This window comes from Haemaphysalis longicornis, unplaced genomic scaffold (genome assembly GCF_048455015.1).
Source record: "Haemaphysalis longicornis isolate Haplotype H1 unplaced genomic scaffold, Haemaphysalis longicornis Haplotype H1 scaffold_8, whole genome shotgun sequence".
Lineage (NCBI taxonomy): Eukaryota > Metazoa > Arthropoda > Arachnida > Ixodida > Ixodidae > Haemaphysalis > Haemaphysalis longicornis.
In genome coordinates, this window is record NW_027526445.1 from 68,646,219 (window position 1) to 68,668,128 (window position 21,910).

At 56.8% G+C, this 21,910-nt stretch overlaps 1 protein-coding gene, 2 non-coding genes and 2 pseudogenes across 3 annotated transcripts; all 5 read left to right on the forward strand.

Annotated features, from left to right (window-relative positions):
- Positions 1-3,485: 3,485 nt before the first annotated feature.
- LOC144150303 (U2 spliceosomal RNA) lies at positions 3,486-3,653 on the forward strand (annotated as a pseudogene).
- A 1,382-nt stretch (positions 3,654-5,035) lies between these two features.
- Positions 5,036-5,226, forward strand: LOC144150291 (U2 spliceosomal RNA). Its single transcript, XR_013318486.1, has one exon. It is a non-coding gene; the product is annotated as a U2 spliceosomal RNA (small nuclear RNA).
- Positions 5,227-11,287: 6,061 nt separating this feature from the next.
- Positions 11,288-11,455, forward strand: LOC144150305 (U2 spliceosomal RNA; annotated as a pseudogene).
- Positions 11,456-15,765: 4,310 nt separating this feature from the next.
- LOC144149422 (uncharacterized) lies at positions 15,766-17,059 on the forward strand. Its single transcript, XM_077680984.1, has one exon. It carries the CDS (start codon positions 15,766-15,768, stop codon positions 17,044-17,046), a length of 1,281 nt encoding a protein of 426 aa, XP_077537110.1. The 3' UTR covers positions 17,047-17,059.
- Positions 17,060-17,317: 258 nt separating this feature from the next.
- On the forward strand, positions 17,318-17,510 carry LOC144150321 (U2 spliceosomal RNA). The gene has a single exon (XR_013318499.1). It is a non-coding gene; the product is annotated as a U2 spliceosomal RNA (small nuclear RNA).
- The last annotated feature ends 4,400 nt before the right edge of the window (positions 17,511-21,910 follow it).

Below are 21,910 nucleotides of genomic sequence, written 5' to 3' on the forward strand. Positions count from 1 at the left end.
CTAAGTGTAGCGAGCCTCAGCGCCTCGTTGGCGGCTCAGAACGCATCCGAGGCGAGCAGCGAAGGGTGGGACGCTCGAAAGGTCAGGTGGCGCGAGTTGCTGGTAGGCGCGGGCCGGGAGAGGAAGGCGCGCATTACGGAGGAGCTCAACACCACGCTGAGGAGGCTGCGTATCGTAAAGGGCGGGGGCAACCTCACCTTCGCCATGCGCGATTACGTCGGTCTCCTTCAGGCAAGGTACGAGCGACTCCTGCGGCAGTCCTCGCAGGCAGCTAGCCACGCGTACGTGCAGGGAAGGCCTGTGTCGGACCCAGCGGTCCTTAGACATGTCAAGGTGGCTGCTACAGATAGACAGGGCCATGCGCGCGTGCCCCACGTAAAACTCGAAGGCGGAGAGTTGAGTGAGTCGAGCGAAGACATTACGCGAGTGTTCGAGGGCTACTTCCGAGGTTTGTTTACGTCAGGAGCGTCAGCGCTTGACGACGCAGATTTCGAATGTGGGTTGCGAGACTTCCTCGGGGATCTCCCGCGTGTACCGCAGGAATCGCTGGCCCAGCTCGTAGCGCCGGTCTCGGCAGCTGAGCTATGGGAGGCGGTCAGCAGCGCAAACGCGGCTTCCGCGCCGGGCCCAGATGGAATCCCGGTTGGTTTTTACAGGGAGTTTTTCCCAGTAGTGCGCGACCCACTCCTGGAGATGATAAACAGGCTAATGACGGAGGGCACGAAACCTGGCAGCTTTAGCGAAGGGAGGGTTATTCTACTCGCTAAGGAGGGTGGGGATCCGGCAAGCCCCAGCGGCTACCGGCCGATTAGTCTACTAAACGCGGACTATAAGCTGGTGGCCGCAATCTTAGCAAGGCGTGTCAGTTTCGTCTTGCCCGAGGTTGTTAGCCTGGCCCAAACGGGCAACGTTCCTGGCAGGACAGTCTTTGCGTCCCTGGCTCTCACGAGGGATTTGTTTGAGTTTGCAACGCGTTGCGGCATCGCCGGTTGCTTCGTGTCGGTCGATCAGGCGAAAGCCTTCGACCGGGTGGAGCACCGGTACTTGCTGGGCGTGCTGCGCGCGTTTGGTTTCCCTCGTGAGACAGTGGCACTGATAGGACTGTTGTATTCGAATCTGACCTCCAGGCTGCTCTTAAATGGGCAGCTGGGCTCCCGTTTACAGGTTACTCGAGGCATTCGGCAGGGCTGCCCTCTGTCTCCTCTCCTGTTTGTGCTCTGCATCGACCCACTACTTAGACGCGTTTCGGACAGCGCGGACATCCGCGGCTTCCCCCTGCCCGGCCAGGGCCAGGTCAAGGTGTCAGCCTATGCGGACGACGTGTCCCTGTTCTTGCGGGACGAGGACAGCTTCGCAGCGTTTTTACGGCTGTTTGTGAAGTACAGCGAGCTGTCGGGTGCCCAGCTGAACAGGGGCAAGAGCAAGGCGCTACGCTTTGGCTCGTTCGCGTCCGACCTGCCTGGCGGGGTCGAATGGGTGGCAGGCGTTCGAGTTTTGGGGGTGGTGTTCCACGCGTCAGGTGAGGTGGCGGGGCATTTCTGGAGGGAGATGTTGGCGGCCGCCGAGAAGAAACTGAGTGTAGCCTCGGAGTTTTCGTTATGCCTGTCCGAACGGGCTTACATAATTAACTCGGCAGTAGCGGCGGCGTTCTTCTATGTCGCTCGGGTGGCCCGACCTCCTACGCGAGTGGCAAGGAAGCTCGCCAAGCTGTTCGGGTCGTTTTTCTGGGCAGGGAAGACCGAGCGCGTCAAACGCGCTCTCCTTCGTCTCCCTCGCAAGATGGGAGGCTTCGGGATTCCCTGCCTACACACGATGTTTAAGGTACTGGCTCTGCGTGGTTTCGCCGATTTGGTGGACGACGCAGAATTTCGAGGCAGGGCTCTCCTGCAGTATTTCCTGGGCACGGCGCGGCGCGACTTCTTTGGGGACAGGGCAGTTGGCCCCATGGCAGAGGAATCGCCGGCCTTCTATAAACACGTCATCAGCGCCTTCAGGATGCTGCAGGAGAGCGCCCCGGAACTAGATTGGAGGGTGTTGCGGCCCACAAAACTATGCGAAGAGCTAGCGGTAAAGTCTCTCGCGGAAGGGGAGGCCGAGAGGGCCGGAAGAATTAACTGGCGACAGTTAACCTCTCAGGTTTTGCCCCCTGAGGTGAGGGACTTCGGTTGGAAGCGAGGGTGGGGGGTTCTCCCAACCGGAGACACATTGGCTGCATGGGGAGTAACCCGAAATGCCCGGTGTCCGCAATGCGGTCAGACGGAGAACCTGGGTCACGCCCTCCAGGACTGTCGCGTGGCCAAAACCTTTTGGCGGCTGTTGAAACGAATGTTCGGGGTGACGGTAAGCGCCGACACGCGTTCCCGCGACGCCTTCACACTGTTTTTGGCATGTGTGGGGGCGTACGTCATCTGGACAAGAAGGGGGGTAGCGTCGCTCCGCGCACAACCACAGCGCGCTATGTTTCCGCTGTTGTGGAAAGTCCGAACGCAACTGATCCGGCACCTTGAAACGGAGTTCGCCACGCTCGGGGAAGAAGCCTTCCTCAGGCGTTGGTCGACCCGTTTCATCCAGGTTACGGACAACCAGTTGCGAGTAACAGTTGCGCCCTACTAACGCTAGCAGAACGTAGAAAGGCGCGCTAGCGAACGTAAACATAGCGCGCCGAGCAGAGCAAGAGAATGTAAACAAACCGGCGTGGTCTGCGACGGCCAGGGCAACGCGCATGCATAAGTGCAGCAAAGCGTGCATAATGAGCGGCGGAGGCGGGGCTTTGGACAGGGCGCGCGGTTTGAAGCGGCTACATCCACGCGGCTCAGTAACGAGTTCAGCGTGCTTCGGTAGCGTGTTTTGGTGGTGTGTTATCGAATTCTCCACCATACGAGTCGGCTGCGCGTGCTAAAACCTGCGCGCAGTATTGGGGGGGCAAGCATTGGCGGTTGACAGTGTGTGAGCACTGAATGGGAGGTGGTCGACAGACCGAAATGTATGTGTAATCTGTTGGAATGCACGGCAGAACCGGCTGGTTTGCCGGCGCGAAGTAGCGTGGGCCAGCGACCGTCAGGCTTTTAAACCGGACAGTCGCTGGCCGAACGTGGCTCAAATGGAAATAGAAACCAGAACGTAATGTTTATTGCGTGGAAAGAATTGTACACCGTGGATCGTCAGTTAGTTGACGCCACGGCGCTCACTTGCCTTGTTTATTTACATATGATTTGTACAGTGAGCTACGTACGAACGGCGCATTACTGAGTTGTTTCGTGCGCACAATGCGATATGTTTTTTCCTCAGTGTGCTTTGATGCGCAGCTCTGCGTTAAGAGCGGTGCTGAGTAAGCCTTTGGAAACCGAGCTGTTTTAGTTGTGAGCTGCTATTGCGCTCGGAATCTCTTGCTTCAGTTGCTAAAGCAATGTTGTGTTTAAAAGGAAAAGTTACCCTTGTGACTCGAAGTATGTCAATCTTGTATTTGTATTTGAAACAAGGATGTAATAAATTCTCTTTACATCTGTTCTTATCAGCTTAATATCTGATACGAGTCCTATTTGGACTCAAGATATTAAACTAATTTTTGCCATTTGGCGCCGTGAAGGGGCTTGCTCCTCCGGCGCCGCGGGTTGTCCCGGCGTTGCACTGCTGCCGGGTTCGGCCCAAGACCCCCTTCGGGGGGCTGTAATCAAATCCAAAATGAGAGAAACAACCACTATAGGGAAAAAAAGCACTGCACGCTGTGCGCCGCGTTTCGCGACATTCTCTGGCGCTGTGTTCAAGTTCATTTCTCGATACACCGCCTGGTGCAGGCGACGCACTGCTGCTTTTCGGTGCCGTGGTGTGTTTGCGGTGGGTATTTGTTTCGTATACATCGTGTTATATATAAAACTCGGAAATGGCGTCCAAAACAACTACGTGCGTGCATGCGTCTGCTCGCAGCGCGCAAAGTACCACAACGGTAAATACAAAATGATCGCTGCAGTAGGCATTGCTTGCCATACATAATGCTTCGCTGCTGTGTCCTATACTCGAAAACACTATCTCTCTCTGTCACACACACACACACTCTCGCTCGCTCGCTCGCTTGCAGCGTCTGAAGCGCTCGCGCAGTTTAGAGGTCAAGCAAAATAAGTGCCGATGCTTGCGCAACTGCCACGGGCTGACCCCTGTACCGCACTGGCAATGGGGCCTTTCTCCGTGTTTGAGGACTACTTTTACGCGATCGAGACAATCTGTTTATACAGGTGCGGCACGCGCGCACACAGACACACAGCTAGTTGGCCCCGCATCTTTTCCGAGTGCTACGAGTTGTGCCGCGCCTCCGCCAGATGGCGCCACGGGTCCCGCGGCCGAGAGAGAAAAGCGCCGGCCGCGTCTCGTCGCTGCCACCGCTCTCGCCTCCCCGAGCAAACCGTCCCGCACCAGTATCAGGTCGACGCCATAGAAACGCGTCGGATCTCCGCAATCGCTGCCCCGAGCGCCTTCCTCGACTAAAAGAAGCGTGCGACCTGGCTGTGCACTGCTTTTTCCGCCGCCACCAAGACCTTGCAGCCGCGTGTGCTCCGCATATCGCCGTTGGAACGCGCGTGCCAACCCGTGCCGACACCCTGGGCCGCTCGTCGACATGTTCACTCGGGTTGCGAATGTTTTCCTTTTTTTTTTTTTGTTTGTTTGTTTTTTTTTTTTTTTTTTGCTTTTCTTAATGGGTTGGCTGTTGTCGATTTTTGTGCTTTGCTCACGATAAGCGACGCGCGCTGCGCCTCTCTGTCGTGTCTTAACGACTTTCCGCAATCTCGTTTCACTGTGCACGTTCGGCGAGCGCGTTTCTGCTTGCGACAAGCTTTTTTGCCAATCGCTAGCTGTCGCGCGCGCGAGGAACGTGCAGAAACCTATAAACGCGTGCCCGCGAGCCTTGCGGTGAAGCTCGATGCGCGGCGACGGCCGCCGCGGAGCGAGTGTCGGCTCTCAATGTTTGGGCTCGCCTTGTGGCCACCATTTTGCTCGTGCTGTCTTTGCGCGTCGGAGACTAATTAGAAATTTGATTAACGTTATCGCTTCTCGGCCTTTTGGCTAAGATCAAAGTGTAGTATCTGTTCTTATCAGCTTAATATCTGATACGAGTCCTATTTGGACTCAAGATATTAAACTAATTTTTGCCATTTGGCGCCGTGAAGGGGCTTGCTCCTCCGGCGCCGCGGGTTGTCCCGGCGTTGCACTGCTGCCGGGTTCGGCCCAAGACCCCCTTCGGGGGGCTGTAATCAAATCCAAAATGAGAGAAACAACCACTATAGGGAAAAAAAGCACTGCACGCTGTGCGCCGCGTTTCGCGACATTCTCTGGCGCTGTGTTCAAGTTCATTTCTCGATACACCGCCTGGTGCAGGCGACGCACTGCTGCTTTTCGGTGCCGTGGTGTGTTTGCGGTGGGTATTTGTTTCGTATACATCGTGTTATATATAAAACTCGGAAATGGCGTCCAAAACAACTACGTGCGTGCATGCGTCTGCTCGCAGCGCGCAAAGTACCACAACGGTAAATACAAAATGATCGCTGCAGTAGGCATTGCTTGCCATACATAATGCTTCGCTGCTGTGTCCTATACTCGAAAACACTCTATCTCTCTCTGTCACACACACACACACTCTCGCTCGCTCGCTCGCTTGCAGCGTCTGAAGCGCTCGCGCAGTTTAGAGGTCAAGCAAAATAAGTGCCGATGCTTGCGCAACTGCCACGGGCTGACCCCTGTACCGCACTGGCAATGGGGCCTTTCTCCGTGTTTGAGGACTACTTTTACGCGATCGAGACAATCTGTTTATACAGGTGCGGCACGCGCGCACACAGACACACAGCTAGTTGGCCCCGCATCTTTTCCGAGTGCTACGAGTTGTGCCGCGCCTCCGCCAGATGGCGCCACGGGTCCCGCGGCCGAGAGAGAAAAGCGCCGGCCGCGTCTCGTCGCTGCCACCGCTCTCGCCTCCCCGAGCAAACCGTCCCGCACCAGTATCAGGTCGACGCCATAGAAACGCGTCGGATCTCCGCAATCGCTGCCCCGAGCGCCTTCCTCGACTAAAAGAAGCGTTCGAGATGGCTAAGTTCGAGAAGTTCGAGATGGCTAAACCGGTCCCCAACTTCGTCAGTGTGAAGGGGGAAAGGGTACAATGTGAGTATAAGGGTGTGCGGCGGGTCTGTTCGCGGTGCGGGCAGCAGGGCCACAGCGGAGTTGACTGCAAGGTGCCCTGGTGTGTGAGGTGTGGTGTGTTTGGCCACAGCGCTGAAGAGTGCACGGAGCGGTGTCGGCGGTGCCAGGGCGACCACGCTACGGCCGACTGTTTGCGACCGCGGTCCTACGCGGCCGCACTCCACGACTTCCCAGCTCTACCGAACAGCGCAGCGGCGGCTACGGGTGCGAACGCGGTGGTGGACAGCAAGGTGGAGCGGAAGGTACAGCCTGACGAGAACGACGGAGACTCCGACGACGGAGCGAGCTCGTTTGTGTTTGGTGAGGCACCCTCCCCGCTTTCCCCATTCGGAGACAGTGACGACGACCTTGCTTCGAGTAGCGAGAGCCAGCGAAGGGACCTAGCTGCTGCTTCAACCTCGGAGGCCACGACGAGCTCGTCGTCAGAGCCAGCAAGCGCCCGGGAGACCTCGAAGGAGGTACCGGCGCCGCCCCTACCAGCCCGCGGCCGCGCAAACCCCTTGCGTGGTAACAGTAAGCCGGCGAAAGCAGTCAAGCCGGGCGGAGCGGCCGCAGCCACTCCTGCAGCAACACCGCCCCCGGCTGCCTCGCAGACGACGCCCGGAACCGCCCCCAAGGACCCCAGCACGACCGACGACCTGCCCCTCGATTCCCAAATGGACACCACGAACAATACCCGCATCGACCCAACGAAACGCGCCCTGCCCTCGTCCGCCGACTCGGACAGCGCCGGCGAAAATAGTAAGAAGTTGCGAGTCCCTGACCAGTCTGTTTAGTTTATCTTCGGTTGTGAAAAGAAAAGTATGTCAACGATAAGTAGCGCATTAATTATTCAAATGCTGGTGCACCTTCTTTCTTTGAATGCCCAAGGCTTTCGAAGCGCGGACAAGCAAAGAGAGATTATGCACTTCGCAAGGGCGCAAAACGTTGACGTTCTTTTCTTGCAGGAGTGCAATTTTCGCACTTCTCGCGATGTTTCCTTGTTTAAAGAGCGCTTTTCAGTTGATGCTTTCTTTACGTTATCAGACTCAGTTGCTTCGGGTGTTGGCGTCGTTTTTATGCGCTCGAGCATGCGCACCCGAGCCCACTGTATCTTTGGTTTCGACGGCCGCACTTTGGCTGTTGATTTTTATCTGTTTTCGCGTCGCGTTCGCGCAGTTGTTGTGTACGCGCCTGCGCAGCGCAACCTTTCTTCTAGTTTCTTTAGTTCGCTCGATATGTTTATGTTGGAGAGTTACCCTTGTTTTTTGGTCGGGGATTTTAACTGTGTGCTGGACCCGCAACGAGATGTGCGCGGGCCGGGCCAGGGCAGGCCGTATCGTGGTGCTCGTGAACTTTGTGAGCTAGTATCGAACTTTCGCCTTCGAGACGCGTGGGTGCACTTGCACGGTAGCCAGTTCGCGGCGACGTGGGCGAGGGGGATAGCGGGTAGCCGGCTGGATAAGTTTTATTTTCCCCCCGAGCTCACGAGCTGTCTGGTTAGCTGCGAGGTGCTCGCGTTCCCGCAGGGGACTCCGCGCGTGTCGGATCACTTTCCGCTCTCGTGCAGGCTACAGTGCGCCGCCAGCGTACCTCGCCACGACATGTGGCGCATGGACCTGGCCTTGTTGACGGACCCCCTAAGTGTAGCGAGCCTCAGCGCCTCGTTGGCGGCTCAGAACGCATCCGAGGCGAGCAGCGAAGGGTGGGACGCTCGAAAGGTCAGGTGGCGCGAGTTGCTGGTAGGCGCGGGCCGGGAGAGGAAGGCGCGCATTACGGAGGAGCTCAACACCACGCTGAGGAGGCTGCGTATCGTAAAGGGCGGGGGCAACCTCACCTTCGCCATGCGCGATTACGTCGGTCTCCTTCAGGCAAGGTACGAGCGACTCCTGCGGCAGTCCTCGCAGGCAGCTAGCCACGCGTACGTGCAGGGAAGGCCTGTGTCGGACCCAGCGGTCCTTAGACATGTCAAGGTGGCTGCTACAGATAGACAGGGCCATGCGCGCGTGCCCCACGTAAAACTCGAAGGCGGAGAGTTGAGTGAGTCGAGCGAAGACATTACGCGAGTGTTCGAGGGCTACTTCCGAGGTTTGTTTACGTCAGGAGCGTCAGCGCTTGACGACGCAGATTTCGAATGTGGGTTGCGAGACTTCCTCGGGGATCTCCCGCGTGTACCGCAGGAATCGCTGGCCCAGCTCGTAGCGCCGGTCTCGGCAGCTGAGCTATGGGAGGCGGTCAGCAGCGCAAACGCGGCTTCCGCGCCGGGCCCAGATGGAATCCCGGTTGGTTTTTACAGGGAGTTTTTCCCAGTAGTGCGCGACCCACTCCTGGAGATGATAAACAGGCTAATGACGGAGGGCACGAAACCTGGCAGCTTTAGCGAAGGGAGGGTTATTCTACTCGCTAAGGAGGGTGGGGATCCGGCAAGCCCCAGCGGCTACCGGCCGATTAGTCTACTAAACGCGGACTATAAGCTGGTGGCCGCAATCTTAGCAAGGCGTGTCAGTTTCGTCTTGCCCGAGGTTGTTAGCCTGGCCCAAACGGGCAACGTTCCTGGCAGGACAGTCTTTGCGTCCCTGGCTCTCACGAGGGATTTGTTTGAGTTTGCAACGCGTTGCGGCATCGCCGGTTGCTTCGTGTCGGTCGATCAGGCGAAAGCCTTCGACCGGGTGGAGCACCGGTACTTGCTGGGCGTGCTGCGCGCGTTTGGTTTCCCTCGTGAGACAGTGGCACTGATAGGACTGTTGTATTCGAATCTGACCTCCAGGCTGCTCTTAAATGGGCAGCTGGGCTCCCGTTTACAGGTTACTCGAGGCATTCGGCAGGGCTGCCCTCTGTCTCCTCTCCTGTTTGTGCTCTGCATCGACCCACTACTTAGACGCGTTTCGGACAGCGCGGACATCCGCGGCTTCCCCCTGCCCGGCCAGGGCCAGGTCAAGGTGTCAGCCTATGCGGACGACGTGTCCCTGTTCTTGCGGGACGAGGACAGCTTCGCAGCGTTTTTACGGCTGTTTGTGAAGTACAGCGAGCTGTCGGGTGCCCAGCTGAACAGGGGCAAGAGCAAGGCGCTACGCTTTGGCTCGTTCGCGTCCGACCTGCCTGGCGGGGTCGAATGGGTGGCAGGCGTTCGAGTTTTGGGGGTGGTGTTCCACGCGTCAGGTGAGGTGGCGGGGCATTTCTGGAGGGAGATGTTGGCGGCCGCCGAGAAGAAACTGAGTGTAGCCTCGGAGTTTTCGTTATGCCTGTCCGAACGGGCTTACATAATTAACTCGGCAGTAGCGGCGGCGTTCTTCTATGTCGCTCGGGTGGCCCGACCTCCTACGCGAGTGGCAAGGAAGCTCGCCAAGCTGTTCGGGTCGTTTTTCTGGGCAGGGAAGACCGAGCGCGTCAAACGCGCTCTCCTTCGTCTCCCTCGCAAGATGGGAGGCTTCGGGATTCCCTGCCTACACACGATGTTTAAGGTACTGGCTCTGCGTGGTTTCGCCGATTTGGTGGACGACGCAGAATTTCGAGGCAGGGCTCTCCTGCAGTATTTCCTGGGCACGGCGCGGCGCGACTTCTTTGGGGACAGGGCAGTTGGCCCCATGGCAGAGGAATCGCCGGCCTTCTATAAACACGTCATCAGCGCCTTCAGGATGCTGCAGGAGAGCGCCCCGGAACTAGATTGGAGGGTGTTGCGGCCCACAAAACTATGCGAAGAGCTAGCGGTAAAGTCTCTCGCGGAAGGGGAGGCCGAGAGGGCCGGAAGAATTAACTGGCGACAGTTAACCTCTCAGGTTTTGCCCCCTGAGGTGAGGGACTTCGGTTGGAAGCGAGGGTGGGGGGTTCTCCCAACCGGAGACACATTGGCTGCATGGGGAGTAACCCGAAATGCCCGGTGTCCGCAATGCGGTCAGACGGAGAACCTGGGTCACGCCCTCCAGGACTGTCGCGTGGCCAAAACCTTTTGGCGGCTGTTGAAACGAATGTTCGGGGTGACGGTAAGCGCCGACACGCGTTCCCGCGACGCCTTCACACTGTTTTTGGCATGTGTGGGGGCGTACGTCATCTGGACAAGAAGGGGGGTAGCGTCGCTCCGCGCACAACCACAGCGCGCTATGTTTCCGCTGTTGTGGAAAGTCCGAACGCAACTGATCCGGCACCTTGAAACGGAGTTCGCCACGCTCGGGGAAGAAGCCTTCCTCAGGCGTTGGTCGACCCGTTTCATCCAGGTTACGGACAACCAGTTGCGAGTAACAGTTGCGCCCTACTAACGCTAGCAGAACGTAGAAAGGCGCGCTAGCGAACGTAAACATAGCGCGCCGAGCAGAGCAAGAGAATGTAAACAAACCGGCGTGGTCTGCGACGGCCAGGGCAACGCGCATGCATAAGTGCAGCAAAGCGTGCATAATGAGCGGCGGAGGCGGGGCTTTGGACAGGGCGCGCGGTTTGAAGCGGCTACATCCACGCGGCTCAGTAACGAGTTCAGCGTGCTTCGGTAGCGTGTTTTGGTGGTGTGTTATCGAATTCTCCACCATACGAGTCGGCTGCGCGTGCTAAAACCTGCGCGCAGTATTGGGGGGGCAAGCATTGGCGGTTGACAGTGTGTGAGCACTGAATGGGAGGTGGTCGACAGACCGAAATGTATGTGTAATCTGTTGGAATGCACGGCAGAACCGGCTGGTTTGCCGGCGCGAAGTAGCGTGGGCCAGCGACCGTCAGGCTTTTAAACCGGACAGTCGCTGGCCGAACGTGGCTCAAATGGAAATAGAAACCAGAACGTAATGTTTATTGCGTGGAAAGAATTGTACACCGTGGATCGTCAGTTAGTTGACGCCACGGCGCTCACTTGCCTTGTTTATTTACATATGATTTGTACAGTGAGCTACGTACGAACGGCGCATTACTGAGTTGTTTCGTGCGCACAATGCGATATGTTTTTTCCTCAGTGTGCTTTGATGCGCAGCTCTGCGTTAAGAGCGGTGCTGAGTAAGCCTTTGGAAACCGAGCTGTTTTAGTTGTGAGCTGCTATTGCGCTCGGAATCTCTTGCTTCAGTTGCTAAAGCAATGTTGTGTTTAAAAGGAAAAGTTACCCTTGTGACTCGAAGTATGTCAATCTTGTATTTGTATTTGAAACAAGGATGTAATAAATTCTCTTTACATCTGTTCTTATCAGCTTAATATCTGATACGAGTCCTATTTGGACTCAAGATATTAAACTAATTTTTGCCATTTGGCGCCGTGAAGGGGCTTGCTCCTCCGGCGCCGCGGGTTGTCCCGGCGTTGCACTGCTGCCGGGTTCGGCCCAAGACCCCCTTCGGGGGGCTGTAATCAAATCCAAAATGAGAGAAACAACCACTATAGGGAAAAAAAGCACTGCACGCTGTGCGCCGCGTTTCGCGACATTCTCTGGCGCTGTGTTCAAGTTCATTTCTCGATACACCGCCTGGTGCAGGCGACGCACTGCTGCTTTTCGGTGCCGTGGTGTGTTTGCGGTGGGTATTTGTTTCGTATACATCGTGTTATATATAAAACTCGGAAATGGCGTCCAAAACAACTACGTGCGTGCATGCGTCTGCTCGCAGCGCGCAAAGTACCACAACGGTAAATACAAAATGATCGCTGCAGTAGGCATTGCTTGCCATACATAATGCTTCGCTGCTGTGTCCTATACTCGAAAACACTCTATCTCTCTCTGTCACACACACACACACTCTCGCTCGCTCGCTCGCTTGCAGCGTCTGAAGCGCTCGCGCAGTTTAGAGGTCAAGCAAAATAAGTGCCGATGCTTGCGCAACTGCCACGGGCTGACCCCTGTACCGCACTGGCAATGGGGCCTTTCTCCGTGTTTGAGGACTACTTTTACGCGATCGAGACAATCTGTTTATACAGGTGCGGCACGCGCGCACACAGACACACAGCTAGTTGGCCCCGCATCTTTTCCGAGTGCTACGAGTTGTGCCGCGCCTCCGCCAGATGGCGCCACGGGTCCCGCGGCCGAGAGAGAAAAGCGCCGGCCGCGTCTCGTCGCTGCCACCGCTCTCGCCTCCCCGAGCAAACCGTCCCGCACCAGTATCAGGTCGACGCCATAGAAACGCGTCGGATCTCCGCAATCGCTGCCCCGAGCGCCTTCCTCGACTAAAAGAAGCGTGCGACCTGGCTGTGCACTGCTTTTTCCGCCGCCACCAAGACCTTGCAGCCGCGTGTGCTCCGCATATCGCCGTTGGAACGCGCGTGCCAACCCGTGCCGACACCCTGGGCCGCTCGTCGACATGTTCACTCGGGTTGCGAATGTTTTCCTTTTTTTTTTTTGTTTGTTTGTTTTTTTTTTTTTTTTTTTTTGCTTTTCTTAATGGGTTGGCTGTTGTCGATTTTTGTGCTTTGCTCACGATAAGCGACGCGCGCTGCGCCTCTCTGTCGTGTCTTAACGACTTTCCGCAATCTCGTTTCACTGTGCACGTTCGGCGAGCGCGTTTCTGCTTGCGACAAGCTTTTTTGCCAATCGCTAGCTGTCGCGCGCGCGAGGAACGTGCAGAAACCTATAAACGCGTGCCCGCGAGCCTTGCGGTGAAGCTCGATGCGCGGCGACGGCCGCCGCGGAGCGAGTGTCGGCTCTCAATGTTTGGGCTCGCCTTGTGGCCACCATTTTGCTCGTGCTGTCTTTGCGCGTCGGAGACTAATTAGAAATTTGATTAACGTTATCGCTTCTCGGCCTTTTGGCTAAGATCAAAGTGTAGTCTAGGTATATTACCTGACCCTCGGGGGCTCTTTTTGAGAGCTCCTGATCTTGGTGGACCATCTACAAGCCATGGACTCGGACCTGCTGCCCTCGGACCCCTCGGACCTGCTGCGCTGCTGACCGGCCGCCATCTTGGAGGCGCCGGCCGCCTGGATCACCGCTTGGATCGCCACCCGGATCGTCTTGGCTGCCTCTTGGATTCCTGCTGCCCTGGAGGACCTGCTGCTGTTGCATGGGCATGCTATTTTGAAGTGTTGTGCCGCTGCATGCCTGCATGGTTGTTTTGAAGTGTTGCGATGCTCTAGTCATGGATTCTAAAGTGTTGTGATGCTTCTACCTGCCCATAAGGCATGTTGTTTTGAAGTGTAGTGCTGCCACATAAAAGCATGGTTGTTTTGAGGTGTTGCGATGCTTTGGTCATGAATTCTAAAGTGTTGTAATGCCTCTACCTGCCCACATGGCGCACCCTGGCGCTTCGGCGATGCTCAGGGTGTAGTGTCAAACACACATTTTGAAGCAACCGTCGCTGGTGCCAATCTTCGCACCACTTCTGCCCAGAGCGGCCGCCAAACCTCGGCGCTGCTCGCAACAGCTTGCTGCCTGCTCTCAGAGGCAGAATGACCAGGATCAGCAGAACCTGATGAAGCGCCACAATGGCAAGCGACAGGGCGCCAGTTGCGAGGCGCCGCAACAGCGGGATCCCGGTACCCACTCCGCGGACCCCTGAAACCCCGCCCACTCCACCGCCAGATGAGGGGCACCAACCTCGCAGAGATGGAGATACTCTCTTTATCTCCTTTCCAGCCCCTCAGCCTTTCAGGTGCACAGAGGCGGGCTGCACGTCAGCATACTCTGCTGCTGCATGGACGAACAGGCGTCAGTCACTGCAGAGGCACCTCGAAGGAGACCACGGCATGCGAATTCGCCGTACGGTCAACGTCTGTGCCCTGTGTGGGGACACGCTAGGTGCAAAGCCCACAACGCACCCCTGCCTGGCCAATGGGAGGGCTAGCGCAGCCCCCACACAACAACGATTCCAGTGCACTGAATGCACGTCGTCCTTCCCTTCTAGAAAGGGTTTGCACAACCACACGCTTTGGCACAAAAAAGAGGAGGCCAAGCGACAGCGTGCAGCCAGCTCCCAGCAAAGCACCACCCCAGGAGATGACGAGGGGCAGAATGAGGGGCAGCTGCCAACACAAGCCACACCGGCATCAGGCGGCACTGCGAGCCGGCAGAACTCCCAAGCTCCCAGCAGCCCGGAACGTGGCGACGGAGAGGAAAGCCAACAGAGCACCCCCCGTCTAACAAACACCCCTCTCCCGCAGGCCAGCAGGCGGTCTACTCCTAGCCAGTCGGACCGGTCTGCCACACCCACCCAGCTGTTCTCGCAAGAATGCCCCAGCATGGGAGGGAGTCCGCAGGCTGACGACGATGCAGGAGGAGAGGAGGGCGATGAAGCCGTCCCAGCAGCCGCGCTAATTGACGACAGCTCTGTGCTGGCCGAGCACACCAAAAAGCTGCAGCGCGTGCTCAAGCTGGAGCCAAATGAGGAGGCCTGGGACCAGTTCCTAGAAATCCTAGACGACGCAATGACCACAGTGGCAAGCACAGTCAAGCTGCCCACCACAGGGGAGGGAAGACCCCGGCGCGAGGTCAACGCCAACAATGCCCAGCAGATCCAGACGCTGTACCGACGCAACCGTCGCCGCGCAGTCCGTCTCATCGCTGAGGGCCCCTCCCAAATGTGTCCCATCCCACCAGACGAGTTGGAAGCGCACTTCTCCACAGTGTGGGGGCACAAAGAGGCAGACACAACGCTACTCACACAGCGACTGCCCGCCCCCGGGGAAATGGATCTAACCCCACTCACGGCCACTGAAGTAGCGGCAAAACTCCGCCGCTGTGAGAACACTGCCCCCGGCGGCGACCGACTTACCTACCACCATTGGAAGTCCGTCGACCCTGAAGGGTGCTTCCTGGCAGCAGTCTTCAATGTCTGCTTGCAGCACCGCCGGGTTCCTGACTGTTGGAAGGCGTCCCGCACGGTACTCATTCACAAGAAAGGTGAAAAGAGTGACCCCACCAACTGGCGCCCCATTTGCCTTGGGAACACGATTGCAAAACTGTACGCTAGGTGCCTAGCATCCCGGCTGCAGATGTGGTTGTGCAACCACGGGGTCCTGTCGCAATGCCAAAAGGGCTTCATGCCGCACGATGGAGTGTTTGAACACAACTTCGTGCTGCAGGAGCGCCTGGACGCAGCGCGCACAGGAGGGGGTGACCTCTGCGTAGCATTCCTCGATTATGCAAACGCCTTTGGGTCCGTGGCCCACAATGCCCTCGTTGAAGCGGTTCGAGGTGCAGGGGCTGGAGACGCCTTCACCAGCATTGTCCAGGACTTGTACACGGACAACTCCACCGCCATCATAAGCGAAGGAGGAACGACGGAGCCGGTCAGCATCAAGGCAGGGATACGACAAGGCTGCCCACTAAGCGGCCTCCTGTTCAACATGGTGCTAGACCCAGTGATCCGGGCGGTACAAGGAGGAGAACGCCAACACAAGATCTTGGCTTATGCGGATGACCTGACCCCACTAGGCAGCAGCCCAGCAGAGCTACAAACACGAATCAACGTGGTAGCGGCACTGTCTTCAAAGTTGGGGCTGGAGCTGAATCCCAGCAAATGTCGAACACTACACATGTCTGGGCAGACTCCCGTGGGAACCAGGCCCACCACGTTCAAAGTCGGAGGAACAGAGATCCCCCACATCGGCGACTTCGAGAGCCACGCATTCCTCGGCCGCCCTGTGGGCTACAGAGTCCTGCCCGACACTGCCTGTGTAGACGACGCAATCGCCTTGGGCAAGCGGCTGCTAACGTCAATGCTAGCCCCCTGGCAGAGGCTGGACGCCATCAAGACGTTCCTGTACCCAGCACTCAACTTCGCAATGCGAGTCGGGACAGTTGGAAAAGAGGAATGGCGCCGCCTCGACGACACCCTGAGACCCCTGATAAAACAGACGCTGTACTTGCCAGCCAACGCGTCAAACAAGTATTTGTATGGCAGCGCAGGTGCAGGAACTGCAGGGATCCCGGAGGCCGCTGAGATCAGCGATGCGTGCCGCATTGACGGCGCTTTCAAGCTACTCTCGTCACCGGACAGTGAGGTTCGTGACCTTGCGCTGCAGGCACTTACCAAGGTGACAGAGCGACGACTGCGGCGACCCGTGACAGAGGAGGACGTGGAGGCGTTCCTGTCCGGGGAAACTGAAGGAGACTTCCGGGCCACAGCTACCCAAGTCCAGTCGGTATGGACAGAGGCTCGCAAAGCCTCCCGACGCATGGGAGTGGCCTGGGAGCTCGGACCAGAGGGGGCGCGGATCACCTGTGGAGACAAAACAATCTCGCCCAAACACAGGCACCAGGTGGTCCGCACACTGCGAGGCATCGCCACAGCAGCCAATGACCGGGCACTGCAGGAACAACCCAGCCAGGGCAAGGTGATGGAATGCGTCGCCGCCGACCGCGCCAGTTCCCACTTCATGCGGTCTGGGCGATACACGCGATTCGCCGACTGGCGCTTCGTCCACCGAGCCCGACTGAACCTGTTGCCCCTCAATGGCGCACGGCCTTGGGCCTCCGCAGCTGACCAGCGGTGCAGAGCGTGTGGCTACCAGCAAGAAACCCTGCCACACGTCGTCTGCCACTGCATGGTTCAGAGTCAGGCCCTCACTCGCCGCCACAATGCCATCGTGGACCGCATCAAAGCGGCAGCCACGCCGCGGTTCACGGTGAGCCATGAGAACCGGCCGGTCGGCAACTCAAATCTGAGACCGGACCTGGTCCTGGTTCGAGGGGAGGAGGCCATCGTTATTGATGTAGCCTGCCCCTTTGACAACCGCCGAGTTGCACTCCAGGAAGCTCGGCGGGCAAAAGAGGACAAATACAAGGGCATCAAAGAGTATTTGTCCCGGCGCTTCCAGCGTGTGACGGTGGAGGCGGTCATCGTCGGGGCCCTCGGGTCCTGGGATCCAGGAAACGACCGTGTCCTCCGCCGGCTGTGCAGCAAGACCTACCTGCGCAAGATGAAACGGCTCATTGTCAGTGAGACCGTCATGCGCAGTAGGGATATCTACGCTGCCCACATTGCTGGAAAGCGCTAGGCACCCCTCTGAAGAGGGAGTGCTTTTTTTTTTTTTTTTTTCTTCTCTTTTTTTTTCTCTTCTTCTTTTCTTTTTTTTTTGTTTGTTTATTTTATTGTTTTTATAGTGTTGTATAATTTCTTGCTGTTGTTGTAAATAGTTTTTGTATAAATTCTTTAACAACCCTATTTGGGCGCTTATAAATTGTATATATTCTTCTTTTTTTTCCCTATCTTCTTCATTTTACTCTTATTTTTCTACTGTATACAATTAAAAAACATGTATAATTTAAATCATTTGCGAAATCAAATGTGAAGAACATGCAATAAAAACTCTGTTCTTATCAGCTTAATATCTGATACGAGTCCTATTTGGACTCAAGATATTAAACTAATTTTTGCCATTTGGCGCCGTGAAGGGGCTTGCTCCTCCGGCGCCGCGGGTTGTCCCGGCGTTGCACTGCTGCCGGGTTCGGCCCAAGACCCCCTTCGGGGGGCTGTAATCAAATCCAAAATGAGAGAAACAACCACTATAGGGAAAAAAAGCACTGCACGCTGTGCGCCGCGTTTCGCGACATTCTCTGGCGCTGTGTTCAAGTTCATTTCTCGATACACCGCCTGGTGCAGGCGACGCACTGCTGCTTTTCGGTGCCGTGGTGTGTTTGCGGTGGGTATTTGTTTCGTATACATCGTGTTATATATAAAACTCGGAAATGGCGTCCAAAACAACTACGTGCGTGCATGCGTCTGCTCGCAGCGCGCAAAGTACCACAACGGTAAATACAAAATGATCGCTGCAGTAGGCATTGCTTGCCATACATAATGCTTCGCTGCTGTGTCCTATACTCGAAAACACTCTATCTCTCTCTGTCACACACACACACACTCTCGCTCGCTCGCTCGCTTGCAGCGTCTGAAGCGCTCGCGCAGTTTAGAGGTCAAGCAAAATAAGTGCCGATGCTTGCGCAACTGCCACGGGCTGACCCCTGTACCGCACTGGCAATGGGGCCTTTCTCCGTGTTTGAGGACTACTTTTACGCGATCGAGACAATCTGTTTATACAGGTGCGGCACGCGCGCACACAGACACACAGCTAGTTGGCCCCGCATCTTTTCCGAGTGCTACGAGTTGTGCCGCGCCTCCGCCAGATGGCGCCACGGGTCCCGCGGCCGAGAGAGAAAAGCGCCGGCCGCGTCTCGTCGCTGCCACCGCTCTCGCCTCCCCGAGCAAACCGTCCCGCACCAGTATGTTTTCCTTTTTTTTTTTTTGTTTGTTTTTTTTTTTTTTTTTGCTTTTCTTAATGGGTTGGCTGTTGTCGATTTTTGTGCTTTGCTCACGATAAGCGACGCGCGCTGCGCCTCTCTGTCGTGTCTTAACGACTTTCCGCAATCTCGTTTCACTGTGCACGTTCGGCGAGCGCGTTTCTGCTTGCGACAAGCTTTTTTGCCAATCGCTAGCTGTCGCGCGCGCGAGGAACGTGCAGAAACCTATAAACGCGTGCCCGCGAGCCTTGCGGTGAAGCTCGATGCGCGGCGACGGCCGCCGCGGAGCGAGTGTCGGCTCTCAATGTTTGGGCTCGCCTTGTGGCCACCATTTTGCTCGTGCTGTCTTTGCGCGTCGGAGACTAATTAGAAATTTGATTAACGTTATCGCTTCTCGGCCTTTTGGCTAAGATCAAAGCGATAGTGCTGGTAAATTACCTGGGCATCTACCGCTGGTCCACCTTGGATCGGCGGGGATTCAACCCCCCCCCCTGGAGCCTGGTCGACACCCCACCCAGAATCGTCCAGTTGCATGGGCTTGGGCTGCTCGCAGCCACTGCATGTTATCTGCACGTCTTGCATGCGAAGTGTGATTGCTTTTTGTGAAGTGTATTGCCGCATCCCAACCCCCCCCCCTCCCTACCCGATTCCTGACCCCCCTCCTCCTCCCCACCCTTGGAGGCGCTTGGTTGACTCATCTGGCCTGGGACTTCGGTTCCGGGCCAGCCTGGCGTCACTATCCTGCCCGGTGGGCCTGAACCTGTGAAGGAAGGACTGCCCCAGCCTCGGCTGGGGTTACAACATCCTCTGGGGCCCTCGTCGGCCTCAACAACGGGAAGTCATGCCTCCACCCAGGAGTAATGCCTTTACCATCAAGTTACCCGTGGGCTGCACCGCCGATGACATCATCGACGGGGTGGCCCGCATTGTCACAATCCAAGAAGTGTACTGTGTTCAACACATGGGAGCCCGAAACTATGAAGTTACAGTTAACACAAGAGCAGCTGCCACCACACTTGTACAGTTCAAGAACGTTCGTCTTGGCGACCAACTTGTCCCCCTCGTCCCCATCGGCCCGGCTTCAACCAGCATCACTTGTTTGTTCTTGCCTGCAGCCATCACCAATGAAGCACTCATCCGATCACTATCCCCGTACGGCGAAGTCACAGCGATCCGGAACGGCACTTTCAAAGGTCAACCTACCGTCCTCACGGGCACTAGGTACGTCGAGATGAGAATGAAAGAAGACAACCCGGTACCCAACTACATCAGGGTGGCCGGGCATCGTGCTGTCTTCGACTATCCTGGTGTCCGTCGGGTGTGCCGCCGCTGCAGACAGGAGGGCCACATTTCCACCGAGTGTTCAGCCCCCTTCTGCGAGCGGTGCGGCATATTCGGCCACGAGACTGCCCCGTGTGACCTGCCGTGCCGTCGCTGCGGACAAGCCCACGCCACCACAGCCTGCGAGGTTCCCCAGCTGTACAGCTCGGTGGCTGGAGGGTCTAGCAGCCAAGTGACGTCAAACCTCAACAACGAATCCTTCCCGCTACTACAGCCAGGCCAAGACCTGGCAAACAGGAACAGCGCGCCATCACAACCAAGCCACACCGCAGAAGTCCAAGCCGTTCAACCCCAACCCCAAGAAAAAACCGTTCAATCACCACAGGAAGACAACCTACAGACACCCGACAAGCTCCCACCTGAAACAAGCAATGCAAAAGAAAACAACACCACCTCCGACTTCCCTGAGCCAGCCACATTGGCGGACGTCAACAGGGATCTCCAGCTCAGCGAAGAATGGGAAGAAGACATGCAGGGCATAAGTACGGATTCCAAGAGACAAGCTTCAAGTGACGACACAAGCACATCGATGAAAAAAAAGAAAAAACCCTCCCGTTCCCCCAAGAAGAAGTAGAACACAACATGGACAAATTCCCTACTACACGCCTACAATGGAGCCTGGATGCAACAGAGTGCCGCGCAGTACTATACGGTTGTGTGCTGGGCGGCGGTGTGCTCCAAGGCGCAACGAACTCAGTGCTTCAGGACTCACTCCTAAAGATGACAGACTGGACTACAGACTACCCCATGGACCTTCCCAAAGCTTTTGTGACTGTTCAAGCTTTTGGAACAGTGCGGTGCGGACAAGGTGTGTGTGTGCAACTTAGTGCGGCAGGACTTACACTTCTGCAAGCGACGCCACACTGAGGACCACACCGCACGAGCCCCACCTGCAACAAAAGTAAGCGGCCAAGAGTTTTTGTTGTTAGGAGAGTACCTGGTGATAGGATGTTGTTGTGGCCCGCGGTCTAAGGTTGCCCATTGGGCATGCGGGTGTAGTAAGGGTGTACAATGTCATAGTAGGATACGTGTATTTGCATTTCCTCTTACACAGCGTCTTGTTGTCGAGCCCCCAAGTACGGTCATTCACAACCCACATAATGAAGAGTCACGGTCGGTTTCAAGAAAGGGGTAGAAGAGTAGTCATGTCACTAGCCCTCTTGCTAAGGATCACTATCCTCACTCTTAATGTCCAAGGGTTTAGAAACCCGGACAAGCAGAGAGAAGTAGTGCACTGCCGAAGAGATCATCGACAGCGTAGCACACATCGTCACCTTACAAAAGATCTATTGCGTCCAGCACATGGGAGCCAAGAATTGCCAAGTAACAGTGAATTCACGACAAGCCGTTACCACGCTCATGCAGTTCAAGAACATCCGACTAGGAAACCAAGTCGTCCCCCTGATCCCCGTTGGCCCACCAACAACCAGTGTATCCTGCTTGTTCCTGCCTTCAAGCGTAACAGACGAGACCCTCATCCGAGCTCTCCTGCCCCACGGAAGCGTCACCGAAATTCGTCACGGCACATTCAAAGGCCAGCCGGCCGTCCTTACTGGTGTACGCTACATAACCATTAGGATGAAAGATGAGAACCCAGTGCCCAACTACCTTCGTGTCGGAGAACACCGTGTGGAGTTCGACTACCCGGGTATTAAGCGAGTGTGCCGCCGGTGCAGGGAGGAGGGGCACATTAGCGCGGACTGTACTGCAGTCCTGTGCGAGAGATGCGGTATATATGGATATCAAACGCCCTGCGAACTGCCTTGCCGGCGCTGTGGGCAGGCGCATGCCACTACGAGCTGCGACACACCATGGCTCTACAGCTACGAGTGTACCGCCCTGACCGCATGAAGTGAGAGCTGGCGCGGTCAGCGGCGACACACTCCATTGCCTTCCCCTGGCTGGGCTGTTGGTGCAGTGCCGCGTCTTGTGCTGCGGTGGTGATGCCTCGTAGCGTTCGGATCACCTTGTGGCGCTGCTTCGGGGACAGGGTGGTGCCGCCACAGGTGATCCTGGCTCCTTCGGGCACCAGCTCCCAGGTAACGCCGGAACGTCGGGAGGCCTTGCGGGCCTCTGCCCAGACCGACTGGAGCTGCGTTGATGTGGCCCGGAAGTCGCCCTCGGTGTCGCCGGACAGGTAGGACTCCACGTCTTCTGTAGTCACTGGTCTCCTCAGCCGCTTCTCCGTCACCTTGGACACCGCCTGCAGGGCCAGGTCACGAACCTCGGGGTCCAGCGATGAGAGCAGCTTGAAGGCGCCATCGATTCTGCAGGCGTCGCTGA

Bases quoted from the DNA above. Each gene is read 5' to 3' on its own strand.
- LOC144149422 (XM_077680984.1), top strand. From the start codon at position 15,766: ATGCTAGCCCCCTGGCAGAGGCTGGACGCCATCAAGACGTTCCTGTAC.